Source organism: Tinamus guttatus, unplaced genomic scaffold (genome assembly GCF_059628265.1).
Source record: "Tinamus guttatus ecotype Peru unplaced genomic scaffold, ASM5962826v1 Tinamus_guttatus_pri_ptg000497l, whole genome shotgun sequence".
NCBI classification, from domain to species: Eukaryota; Metazoa; Chordata; class Aves; order Tinamiformes; family Tinamidae; genus Tinamus; species Tinamus guttatus.
The window spans coordinates 5,250,444-5,262,668 of record NW_028289031.1 but is presented as its reverse complement, the minus strand read 5'-3'; the positions used below and the strand labels follow the sequence as shown (position 1 = coordinate 5,262,668).

Here is a 12,225-nt window from a genome sequence, read left to right as displayed (position 1 = left end):
CTATAGAACTTCAATAGAGTTTAGGAAAATATTCCTTACAGTCTTTTGATAAAATAACCAAAAGGCAAAAAAAAAAAGGCTTAGTTTTTCCTGGAAATAGGAAACATGTTGCATTTCTGCCTATAACAAAGAACAGAGATTTGTCCCATATTTTTGCACTGTTGATTATGAACAAGATTTATGCAGGATTAACTAATTTAGGGCAGAAAGGAAGAGGAGAGGAAAGGAAAGGAGGAGCAGCAATCTGGATTATAATTAGGAATTTTTTTAAAAGGAAAGAAAGTTCTAGCAGAATAGGACATCTTCAACGTGTTTATGTTAAAAAAAAAGAATATAGAAGGAAGTTTTCTGAAAATATTCTAATGATTAATTTTAAGGGCAGAACAAAAAACATAATTGCTAGAATATATAGTTTCATTGACGCTAATAAAAATTAATTCTAAAGAATTTATATGGCTTCTATGATAATTTCTTTAGGTCAACTTAAAGATAAAACTTCCATTATATGAGTTGAAATGCTGCTGACAGAATGAGTGCCCAGAATGAATGCCTACTTCAAGCAGACAAATTCCTAGGAAACCAACTATTTTAGAATCTAGATCTCCATTTTAAAAGCAGCATCTTTTTCATTTCAATTAAGATGTTAAACAAAGACAAGTCTAATAATTGCATGTTTACAAAACTGTAGAGAAAGGCAATTTACTTTTGAACAGAAGTGAGTATATCCAGAAATACTACTTTAAGATGACTCCTTCAATGGAATACATTTACAAGAACTATAAAACAGCTGATTTTTAGTAAGATAGACATACACACATACCTCATATTCTTTTCTGCAAACCTTTAAAACATCATTCTTTGAAGATGCCTGAAAGACAGTTAAATTTTTTTCACTTGTAACAGAAAATGAAAATAAAAGTCACGTTGCAAAGTAAAAACAATTCTAACTTTATTTTAACTGTGGTAATAACCTGCAGGTAATAATCTGAATTTTTTCCAAATTAAATTCCAGGCAGGCCTTAGTCTTCCTAGTCCCATCACCGCATACCCTGACAAAATCCCTGTATTCTTCCCAGCTACCTATGGCTGCTTTCACCATCTGCACAATTCCTTCTTCTGTTTGAGTGCCTGTTTGCCAGGATCTCCTCCTTCATCTATGCAAGACTGGAATTTAGACATGCCACTGCTTCAGAAATGAATTATAAGGATGACAAGTGATTATGCACTAGGAAATGGTTCTCAGATTTTAGAAAGAGACTAAAAAATATATGTAAATGTTATAAAAGGTATGTATTATGCTTACAGTGGTCACTGGTGCATTCCTTAGACAAAAGTTTTGATATGATAAGGTTGAGAAATCATACTTTTTCTATCTGGTGAAAGAAAATTCTCTCTTGACGCAGCACAAAAGCCTGTTTGGGGCTGTGACTGGAATGTTACATCATCACTAGACACAAGTTACATCACTGCACACAAAAGCCAATCACACAGCCTAGGTCTCTGAAGCCAAGTGCTTCTACTCAACTTTGTAACAACTTCTATGCAGAAAGTGTGAAGAAAGTTTCAAGAAATATAACCAAGTTACAGAATCTTTATATGTTTAGGTAATAAATCACTATGAAGTATAAAAGATTGTTGCTCATGTTGCTATATCACATGTCTGTTGCATGTGCAAAGCAAAACTAAATGGATTATCTCTATTTTCTAAGGGCAGCAGTGTCAGGACATGCCTGCAGCCAGCTCTCACACAGGAACTTCTATAGTGTCAGAGATGGTTGCTGCACTTCCAAGCTGTAAACACGGTAAGGCTCAAGCACATCCACATTACTGAGCAATTAAATTGGTATTGGAATACAGAAAGAAGGCAGAGTGCCTCTGTCAGACACAGACTAGAGGCACCTATTTGCATGGTATTACAACCTCTTTGCATTTAGAAGGTTCTAATGCTAATGTATTTTACATTAGACTAGTCAAGAGCAAGCCAAGTCCCCAGACACTGGTGGTTCTTACACACAATCTTCACTTTCAGGTGAAGTTTAGGTAAATCTCACACAGCAAAAGGGAAGAAAACTAAACAGACCTCTATTTGCTTTTTAGCTCTCTTATGGAACTAAAGGAGTCACATTGATTACACTAATGATTTTCCCCAATTTTGTTGCTTTGAGGACTTCCAATCTTCTCATCGTATTCAACTGTATTCCAATTCTTTTCACTGTATTCAGCATGTCTCAAATCTTCCGTTGCAGAGCTAGTATTTCCTAGCCCTGTCTTCTCTGGCTCATGAGATCTTTCTCACTCATTCTGTTCAAACGCCTGCTGTTGGACTGTCCTGTTTTCTCAGGAGTGCCCTTAACCCAATCCCTTTAGACATGGCAACACTTTTGTCTTCTCCCCCACTATGTAGTGAGAGGCAAAGACTGTGCACACATGTTCCCTAAGCTCATCACGGCTGACAGGGCAGAAACAGCCTTGTCCCAAAGTTGTCTAGACCAAAATAACAGGATGGGGGGTTGGGGGAGGGGGTGTTTTTCCCCAACCATGAGTAGTTCTGAGGAAAAGAGGAGGAAGAAAAAAAAAAAAAAAAAAAAAAAAAAAAAAGGGGGGGGGGAAGCCTCATTTATCAACATTTACAACATTTACTGCTTCCTTAGGCTTTTATCTGCTTCCAAACTCCCAGAATCTTAGAGAAGAAAAAAGAATATTCTTTATTTCTTCGTTTTCTTTGAAAAAGTAGCAAAACCACCACTTTGAGTTTTATTCTTATTCAGACAACTGAGCTAAAAGCCCTAAGGAGCTGATGCTTCCTTTCTTCAAATAACTTCGTAGCAACACCATTTATCAAGGAACTATCTCTCCAGTTACCACCAGTGGCTAATCTACTTCCCTCCCTTCATCCACCACTAAAAGCAATACGATACACTGGGGGGAAAAAAGACCCCAAGATAGGTAGGTCTCATATGGTAGTAGCACAGTGTGCCAGAGCAGAAAAGCAAGACTAAGTTCTTTCTGCTTGAGCAGCAAAGTAAGGCTACGTTGACTTAACTTGCAATTCAACTTCCTAGATTAAAATGTAATCTTAACAGCAAACTTCATAATTTTTTTCCTTCTTGTTAGATTTCAGTGATCATGTCCAATCCAAAATATTTTGGTAGGCACTAAATATTAGTTTGCTATTGACTCAAAGGAGAAAAGCAAGTAAACTACCCAAATCCTTCTAAAGGTGTGTAGAGTACATTTAAGAAGTGTCAGAGCATTGAATTTTAAATTATCGAACTACAGTATTAAGAAAAAAAAATGTTTTGTGTTTTAAAGAGTTTGTATTTCACCTGACGATACTCAGTGAAAAGCAAATGATTTTCTGCCCCTATTGATCACGACATACAGCTTTCAAAACAGCTCAGCTCCAATACAATAAGACATTTTGAGTAGGTTAGAAGACAAGTGACAGACCCTGCTACCTAACTGACAGACCTGGTAGATTAGAAATCCTTTATTCAGGATTGCACGTGTACCATCTCACACATGCACACACAACACACTGTTTATAGAAACATCAGGTTTTCTCCTTGAAAATGCTCATCTTGAGATTGTAAAATTTCCTCTTCCAGGTTATCAAGTCCCAGTGAACAGCCTAGTCCTACAATACTGTTAAAAATAAACATCCGTATAAGAGTCTAATATAAAGAATTACCTGCTTTCTGGCAAATTCCTTGTCAAGTTTTGCAATTTTAAAGAGTGATTATATAATAATATAAATTTGCTGTAAAAAAGTCTTAAACCTCAAGCTCACAAACAGTAATATGTCCATATGACATGTCATATGCAACAGGAATGCAGTGCTCTATCCCTTAATATAAGGCACGTGAAAAAAATCAGAAGGCCATACCTGTTTACATGCTTGTCGGCACTCCACAGCAATGGCTAGCTCACAGCAACCTAAGCCAACCCAACCATCAGACTTCTTCAGAACTCCTTTAAAAATAAAAAGGCAGCATATATTGTAATAATAAGAGAAACTGTGACATTATTTTCTTTTCACCAGCCCACAAGTCAGTTACTTTTCAAACACGATAAACCTTGTTCTCTTTCACAAAACCTACTTATAGGTTACACTGGTTTGTAGTGACTTCTATACCCTGAATTGCAATTTCCATCACGTAATCTGGTTAATCTAAGGTATAAGTCAGTATAAGCCAACCAAAAAAAACATAATTAAAACTTTATTTTATTCAGACACATTTTAATATAGGTTTCAATAGCATCATTTTAAATCAAGTTCCTCAACACAGAATATGACTTTTTGTTTCTTTTTTTTCCTCCAAGCTTCTTCTGTAGTTTATTTCACTGATTAGCACATTTTGATATTTGAGTTGAATAAGTCTCCTGTCTTCCTTTCTCTCTTTTTTTTCCTACCTATTTCATTGTTCTCATTCTCCCCATCTTACTGCAAAGTCACACAGGAAAGAATTCTTGCAATAGCTTGTTTCATCTCTTCTAGAGATTCCTCCGAAGTAAGTCTATATTCACAGATATTTTCAAGACTTCAGAAATCAAATGAAAAAGAATGCATTCCTTTAACTATTTCTGTCTTGAACATTACACGTAAAATAGGTAGAGGGAAGGTTTGATCTATGGAGCAGCCTTTAGGCTCATTTTATACCTTGTCCCACTATTTTTTCCTTAGGAAAAATATACCTAGCTCAAATGAATCACTTTCAGTTTTTGTTACAAAGTCCTTTTTTTGGGATATGCAAATTATATCCTCTACCTAGGAAAAAATAAGCTGGTAGTAGAAGGCATAAAATAACCAATTTCTTAATTTCAAAAGTATTCCAGAGCACAGTAGAAATACCTATTCTGGAAAGTCAAATGGGATGTCTAGATTTAGAAATAGGAAGTTGAAGAGGTGGGTGTTATAGACCAGTGAGCTAAGAACATGCTGGAAAAAAAAATAATCAGAAGTTACTTGCAAGGAATGGAAAACAATAGCTAGTATGGATTTATCAAGAACAAAACTGATTTTTAAAAAACACTGTGTTGGCATTGCCAACATAGATGACATAGAATTGCCTTTGCCTACAGCCTTTCTAGTATCAGTCTCTCGTGACATTCTAACAGGCAACTTAAGAAAACATAGTAAGTTTATAAAGAGATAAAGAAAATGCTTTTGCTAAATTAGCATAGTTTTCAGCAAATTAGAGCAGTAATTAGAATTTCAGAAAGAAAATTAAGGCATTATTGCTGGGCACAAGCAACGTGGCAGGATTGTGGGAGAGAGCAGGGGTGAGGCAGAGAGGCCAAGGTGCGCAACAGCTTTTGGATTCAGCCTGCAGTTGGCCAGTTGTTAGTGGCTCTGTCTTATTTGAAGGGCCTGGACTTTCTGAAAACCCTGTAGGTCAATGGTTCAGTCATCTCTTTGAAGAGAGTCTGAATTCTCTTTTTATTGAGTCTTGGCTCACCTTCCCAAGTTGCACAAGCTAGTGAAGAAATATATGAAGGCCACAAAAAATTGCAAATTCAGTTTATACTCTATTTCCCTATCTGGGTAAGGAAAGTGTTTTTCAGCGATTGAGCAACTCTCTGAAAGCATTCAAGAGATAGTTGCCATGCATAAATCATCAGTTTATCGATGTTCAAAAATTCCAAGTTTGATGCAATTTTTAAAACTAAGTTCAGAAATAAGCAGCTGTCTAGATGAAAGTGACACAAATATGTGAAAATACACATCTGCAGTTAGTTACAAAACCAACAGCTCAATACAGTGCCTTTTTGGCCTTAAAAATATGTAACAGTTGTTTCTGCACAACTGTCAGACGTGGAGCTATACACATACTACTTGCAGTCAAAACAGCTCAGCAGGATATTGATATTTTAAGGTTATTTTAAAATACAGGCAAGCTAATTAAAAGCAAGATTATGAGCCAATATGAGAACAATTTCCACTAACTTCTGTTGCAATAACAAGCTATATCCATGAGAAAACACACACAACAAATCTAGTTGTGAGGTTTGGGGCGGGGTAAACACAACACTGCAAAGCACTACTCTATGCAAGATGGAGCCCGTTTTCCCAAATGTACTTTTACTAGGACTCAACTCTGATACAAGAGGCAAGTAGTAACCTTGTACCAAATACAGTGTAAAACCCCAAGCTACAAATACATGACACATGAAGAATGTTGATAAGCTCCAGCCATGCTGAAGGAGCTCTCCTCAAAATATTTCAGAGCAGCAGATAAGCTCATGAAGAAAAGTCTGATATCACATCTACATTAAAAAAGCTATTTTATTAGAGCAGCCTATAAATTAATTTTCTGATTGAAGTAATAAAGACATATGCATTTAGAAACAAAAACACACCTTCTATGGGCAATAGTCTGCAGTCCATAGATTTGATTTATCAAAATATAAATAGAACATAAATCATATCACATATCACACATGCGTGGTCAGATAAAGCTTTTCTAATTTGCCATGCCCCCCAAAATAAGATTGTGTAAGCTTCCTAGATTTAATAAATATTGACAACTACTAGCTTTTTAAAAAGAACTTCTCCATTAAAACGCTCCTTAGTAGTTGCTTTCAGAAAATAGAGAACTTTTTTCTTTCAGAGAATTGTTACATTCCTAAATATCCAGTCTTAAGCCTTTCAAATGTACAACATCGTATTGGCAAGGACAATAAAACATTAATTAGAACATTACTTTGTGAGGATAACCCCATAAAGAGAAGTTATTAGAAAACACTTGTGAAGGGTTTAAGGAAATGAAAAAATGGGAAGTTGGGTAGTAGAGATAGAAAGCTCAATACTGGCTACAAGAACATCACAATTTTATGGTGTAATAACTGCAGTAATGAAGTGACTGGTAAATCAGCTTCAAAACATGAATATCTAATAGTCACAACAAGTTACTGTAAGGAAGGAAGGGAAGAAGCTACAAACCACAATGAGAATACCCTAAGGACACATGCATGCATCAGGCAGTAAATCATAATTACAAGTGATTTAGCACATGTAATTATGCAACTTAGTCCATTTAACCTCATACACAAAATAGGTTCTAATGTGTATTTCATACTGTTCAGAATGATAGTAACTGTAAAAGTCTTTTCAGGCAGTCTCTGGAGACTGTCTATTCTAACCCCCCTGCTGAAAACTGGGTCAGCTAAAGTGGACTGTCCAAGACCATGTTCAGAGGTTCTGTAACCTCCCTGGACAACCTGCTCCTGTGTTCAACCACTGCTACAGGATAAAAAAATATTTTTCTTAAATTTAGCTAGTATTTCCTGTATTTTAATTTGTGCCTGTTGCCTCTTTCTCTTTCACTAGTTACTACTGAGATGACTCTGGTCTGTTTTCTTCAGACTCTCCCATCAGATATTTATGCAAATTAACAAAATCACCCTCCCTCCTGCCCCTCAAGCTTTCTCTTGAGAAGAGAGAGCAGCACTCTCAGCCTGTCTTCACATTACAGGCTCCAATGCCTTCATCAGTCTAAGGGGACAACTTAAAAGCTCTGCTAGACATGCACTGGTATGGCTAAGATTTTATTGTACTGAAGAGCCCCCAGCTGGGTGCAACACTCTAGATGTGGTCTTACCAGTGCCAAGTCTGCAGAAGGATCACTGGATCACTTCCTTTGACCTGCTGCCAGGGGTCTTCCTAGTAAAGCCCATGATGCTGTTGGCCGCCTTTGCCCTGAGGCACATGGCTCGCTCACGGTCAACTTGTCTGCCAAGATCCTCAAGTCTTTCTGCAAAGCTGCTTTCCAAGTGGTGGGACCCAGCATGTCCTGGTGCATGAGGCGCTCCCTAGGCACGTGACTTGGTGTTTCCCTTTACTGAGCTTTATGAGGTAGATTCTTCTCTGCTCATTTCTACAGCATGTCAAAGTCACTCTGAATGGCTACACAGCCATCTAGTGTATCCATCAACTCTCCCAGTTTTGCATCATTTGCAGACTTGCTGAGGGTCATCTAGGTCACTAATAAAGATGCGACAGCATTGAATCCAATACTAGATACACCACTAGTGACAGGCCTCTAGCTGGACTTCGTGCTACCCATCACTACACTCTGATGTCAGCAGTTCAGGCAGGTGTCAGTCCACTTATCTAGGCCATATTTCATCAGCTTCCCTATAGAGTTTGTGTCCATCCACTGCAGAACTCAAAATGTGGGAACCTTCCAACCACATCTCTCAGACCCCAGTGAGATTATAGACCTCCAGTCATACACCTAGCTCTAGTTCCTCCTGTTTGTTCACCATGTCACATGAATTCATGTACAGGTACTTTAGAGACACCTAACTGCACTGACTTCCCAGAAAGGGAATGAAACCTTTTCCTGTAATACTGCCCTGTAAAAACTAAACCAGTAATTAAAAAAAAAAAAAAAAAAAAAATCTTGCAAGCCATGGAATCAGAAGACCATGGAATTAGAAGAATTTTAAAAGCAGCTCACATCAAAGACAAAAAAACAGAATTACGCAATGTAATTTCACAAGAATGAGAACTTCATGGGGTGCATGAGAAGCTTTATAGGCTTCACGCAGGTACAAGGCTCAGGGTACTACAGGAATATTTCACTTTTATCACAAGACAAATCATGATTTCCATCATCGTTGAAGCAGTGTTTTTTCCATAAACACACCATCATATGGTGTGATAATGACATCACACCATAAAGGCCCTAAAGAGGTCTCACATCTGGTTCAGTGGTTCATTGGCACAGATTTCAAATACTTTTTTACTTGCTAACATAAACTTAAATTTTTACAGAAAACATGTATTCCTCTTTTGCAATAAAGCCATCAACACTCATTTGTGAATAGTAGTAGAGTTTCAGGAAAGAGTAGGTCTTACTTCTGATTTTAAAAATGTCAGGTTTTAGATGACAGAAAAGGGTTGCAACTTCCAAAATATATTATAGATACTAGCAAAATCAAAACTAACAAATCCCTTTGTATGCATAAGATTCTACAGTTTGCCTCTGAAATGGGAAAATAAATTCAAATTAAGCAATATAACACTATTTCAGCACTCTTTCCTCACTATCACTTTTTCAACTGTAGCATGACAATTTCACTCAGTGGTTCAAAACAGATGCACAGTATCAAGTCATATTTCATCTATTTTAATCTCTCAACATAACAGTCCTGTTTTAAATTCATGCTTTAGTCTTCTAAACCCACCTATAACAAGCAGTTTGATTCTTTATCTGAGTCTTTCCACTGCCTAAATTATGTTTGTCTAGTTTCTACTATTTCTCTCAATTACTTATTTTTTTCCAAGTGACACTGCAGCTGAACAAAACAGCAATAATCCATAATTGTCTAGTATTAAGGTATATTTATATAGACTAAGGTATACTAAAAATAAAAATAAGAGAAAATTTTTAAATGGACCAAACCCGTGGGTATTTCTCCAATGTGACACAGATTAATTACACAAACATATCCAACAATTTCTAACCAGGAAAAGTTTTGCAAGAAAAAAATGCATATGGTAACAATTTAGGAGTAAAAGAAACAGGCAAACAAATGGCATACTTTAAGCTATATTATTTTAAAATCTGTAGGTGCAGGTGAGAGACAGAACATAAAATCATGTATTTGTTTTAAAAAAAAATCCAATTCAACAATGAACCAGTATATCTTACCTGGCAAAGAAGAATTGATACAGCCCCAAACTTCTCCCTGAAAGGTAAAGTGCAATTAAGAAAAAGTCTACAATATAAAAGTGTTTCTAGCAGATATAAAATACCATTTTCAGCATATTTGTCCTGGGGTTTAAGTATCCTATTGGTAGAACTCATCTACACCTAAAGCATTTGTAAAGGAAGCACTACGTCATCTAAGTTATCACAAGGCTGCCACCTACAGAATGTCTAATCAAGAGCAATGTTATAGGTACAAAACAACCTATAATAATCCAAACTAAACTAGCTGGTCAACTTTCTCACCAGTATTTAGAGAATTAAACAACAATGGGCTAGTCAGAGTGGATAGTCAAAAAAGGTTTATCTAGAACCAAGATCTGGGGAGAACTTGTTGACCTACTATTTCTCTCTACCAACTAGAAACAAGTAAACAAGCAAACCACCTCTCACAACACACAAAACAAAACAGGAGGGCTTTAAGGCCCTCATGCAATAGGCAAGATAGATAGGCAAGATGAACTAGATGATCCCAAAAGTACGATGCAGTTAATATACAATTTTCCCCCCTAGTAATACAAGAAATAACTTTTAAGAAACCGTAAAAATACTTACCAATAAAAGCATTACTTCAGCTTTTTGAATATGGTCATACATTCAAAATAACTATGAGGCTCTCCTTGCCTCAGCCTAACCAGGATATCTCGGTTCTTTCCCACACACAAAGTGGAATACACAGGCTAAAATAGGTCCCTGTCAACAATCTCCAGGGGACTAAAATGACAGTCACCTAACACAAAATTCTTGCCAATATAAGGCAAATTTTCCTCATTTTATAAAAACTGACATTTAAAACAAACAAACAAACAAACAACAACAAAAAAAAACCTAAAAAACCTATTTTAAGAAGCTTTATAACCTTCCTAATATGAAAAAGATTGGAAGACGTATATACGGGCATATCCTCAGTGGCTGCCAGCAAAAGAACAAGCAGTAGCAAGTATAAATTAAAACACAGGAAGTTTTATCTCCATATAGAGGAAGAACCTATTTACTGTGAGGGTGATAGAGCCCTGGAACAGGCTGCCCAGAGAGGTTGTGGAGGCCCCCTGTCTGGAGATCTTCAAACCCCATCTGGATGCCACCCTGCGCCACGTGCTCCAGGTGTCCTTACTTGAGCAGGCGGGTTGCACTAGATGATCTCTAGAGGTCCCTTCCCATCTCAACCATTCTGTGATTCTTTACCTCCTCAAAGAAAAATAACTCTATGAATCACTTAAAACTCTTTTTGCAAAAAAGACTTTATTACTGCCTGACTATATATTTTATAATTATTATTTAAAGCTATCAAGCCTTACCATTGATTCTGGACAATACTCGGGTGCTCGTTGCAGTAAATGCTTCAAACGTGAATCACTCTTAGAAGATAAAATCTTTTATAACAGAAACAGAACACATTTTAAAACACACAAACACGTAACAAGACATGTAACAACAAATTAATGTTCTTTTCAATTTAACTCCCCCTTTTTAGCTTAAATTTCAGGTCACTACTATCTATTTTTTCACAACTCTGGGTAACAGCACGTAACACTTGCAAAATTAATTTATCCTTTTTTACACCAATAGCTGCTCAAACATGCTACACCTTTTACGGAAAAGAAAGCAAAGAAGTGGAGTTTCATCCTCAAAAACTTCCTTCCAGGAGTTTATAAGGAGTTGGCAAAGGAAAAGAAAAAATAGCACTTGATCCACTTGCCAAAATATTATGTAACTAGAAGGGGAAAAAAAAAATCTGCTACATATTATTTCAGGCAACTAAACCCCTTCCAGAAAGTCAGAACAACAACTCATGTGGAATGAAGATGAATAAAACCCCCATCAGATAAATAAGCTATCAAAACTGACAGGGCAGGGAAGGAGGTAAATACTGTGTGCAGTGGAACAAGATCAAATTTAGGACCATCTGAGTGAACTAACTAAACTGGAGTTCATAGAACTGGATGGGATGCAATTAAAAGTGCCGAGTGAGCCAGCAATGTCTGTAAGGCAGCTTGCCAGCAGATTTGAAGGGTCATGGTGATTGGAGGCAATTCCTGACAACTGAAAACACACAACCATCATACCCATCTAGACAGACAAGAAGGGTAATGTGGGCAATCACAGGACAATAAGCCTGTTCTCAGTCCCCCAAGAAGATTATGGAGCACATCCTCCTGGAGCCATGGCAGGGCACATGAAAGATAAATAGGTGACAAAAAGGTGATTATAAACAGGCAGCGTGGGAAAATCAAGGCAAATTGTGGCTGACAACTTTCTATAATGGATAGAAGGACTGGAGGAAGGGGGAAAAGGGGAATGGACAGTAACAGATATTGTTTATCTTGACTTTTATAAGGATTTTTATATAGCCTCTCATAGTATTTTTAGAACAAAAACCAGGATGGGATAGGTGGCTTACAAGGCAGATGACAAACTGACTGGACTTGAAGGTTAGCAGTCAGCAGTTGCAACGTCAGCCACTTGCACATGCTATAATTAAGGAGTTAAACTGGCACTGTTGATGCCA

At 36.9% G+C, this 12,225-nt stretch overlaps 1 protein-coding gene across 1 annotated transcript in view; it reads right to left on the bottom strand.

The window, feature by feature from the left end:
- Positions 1-12,225, bottom strand: part of LOC104565000 (reversion-inducing cysteine-rich protein with Kazal motifs) — a 49,056-nt gene that overhangs the window by 30,117 nt on the left and 6,714 nt on the right. The window contains exons 3-6 of the mRNA XM_088533362.1: positions 11,015-11,089; positions 9,660-9,696; positions 3,887-3,972; positions 821-868 (exon numbers count right to left, since the gene is read on the bottom strand). Coding sequence (XP_088389488.1) covers positions 821-868; positions 3,887-3,972; positions 9,660-9,696; positions 11,015-11,089 — 246 coding nt within the window. The remainder of the gene's footprint in view (positions 1-820; positions 869-3,886; positions 3,973-9,659; positions 9,697-11,014; positions 11,090-12,225) is intronic.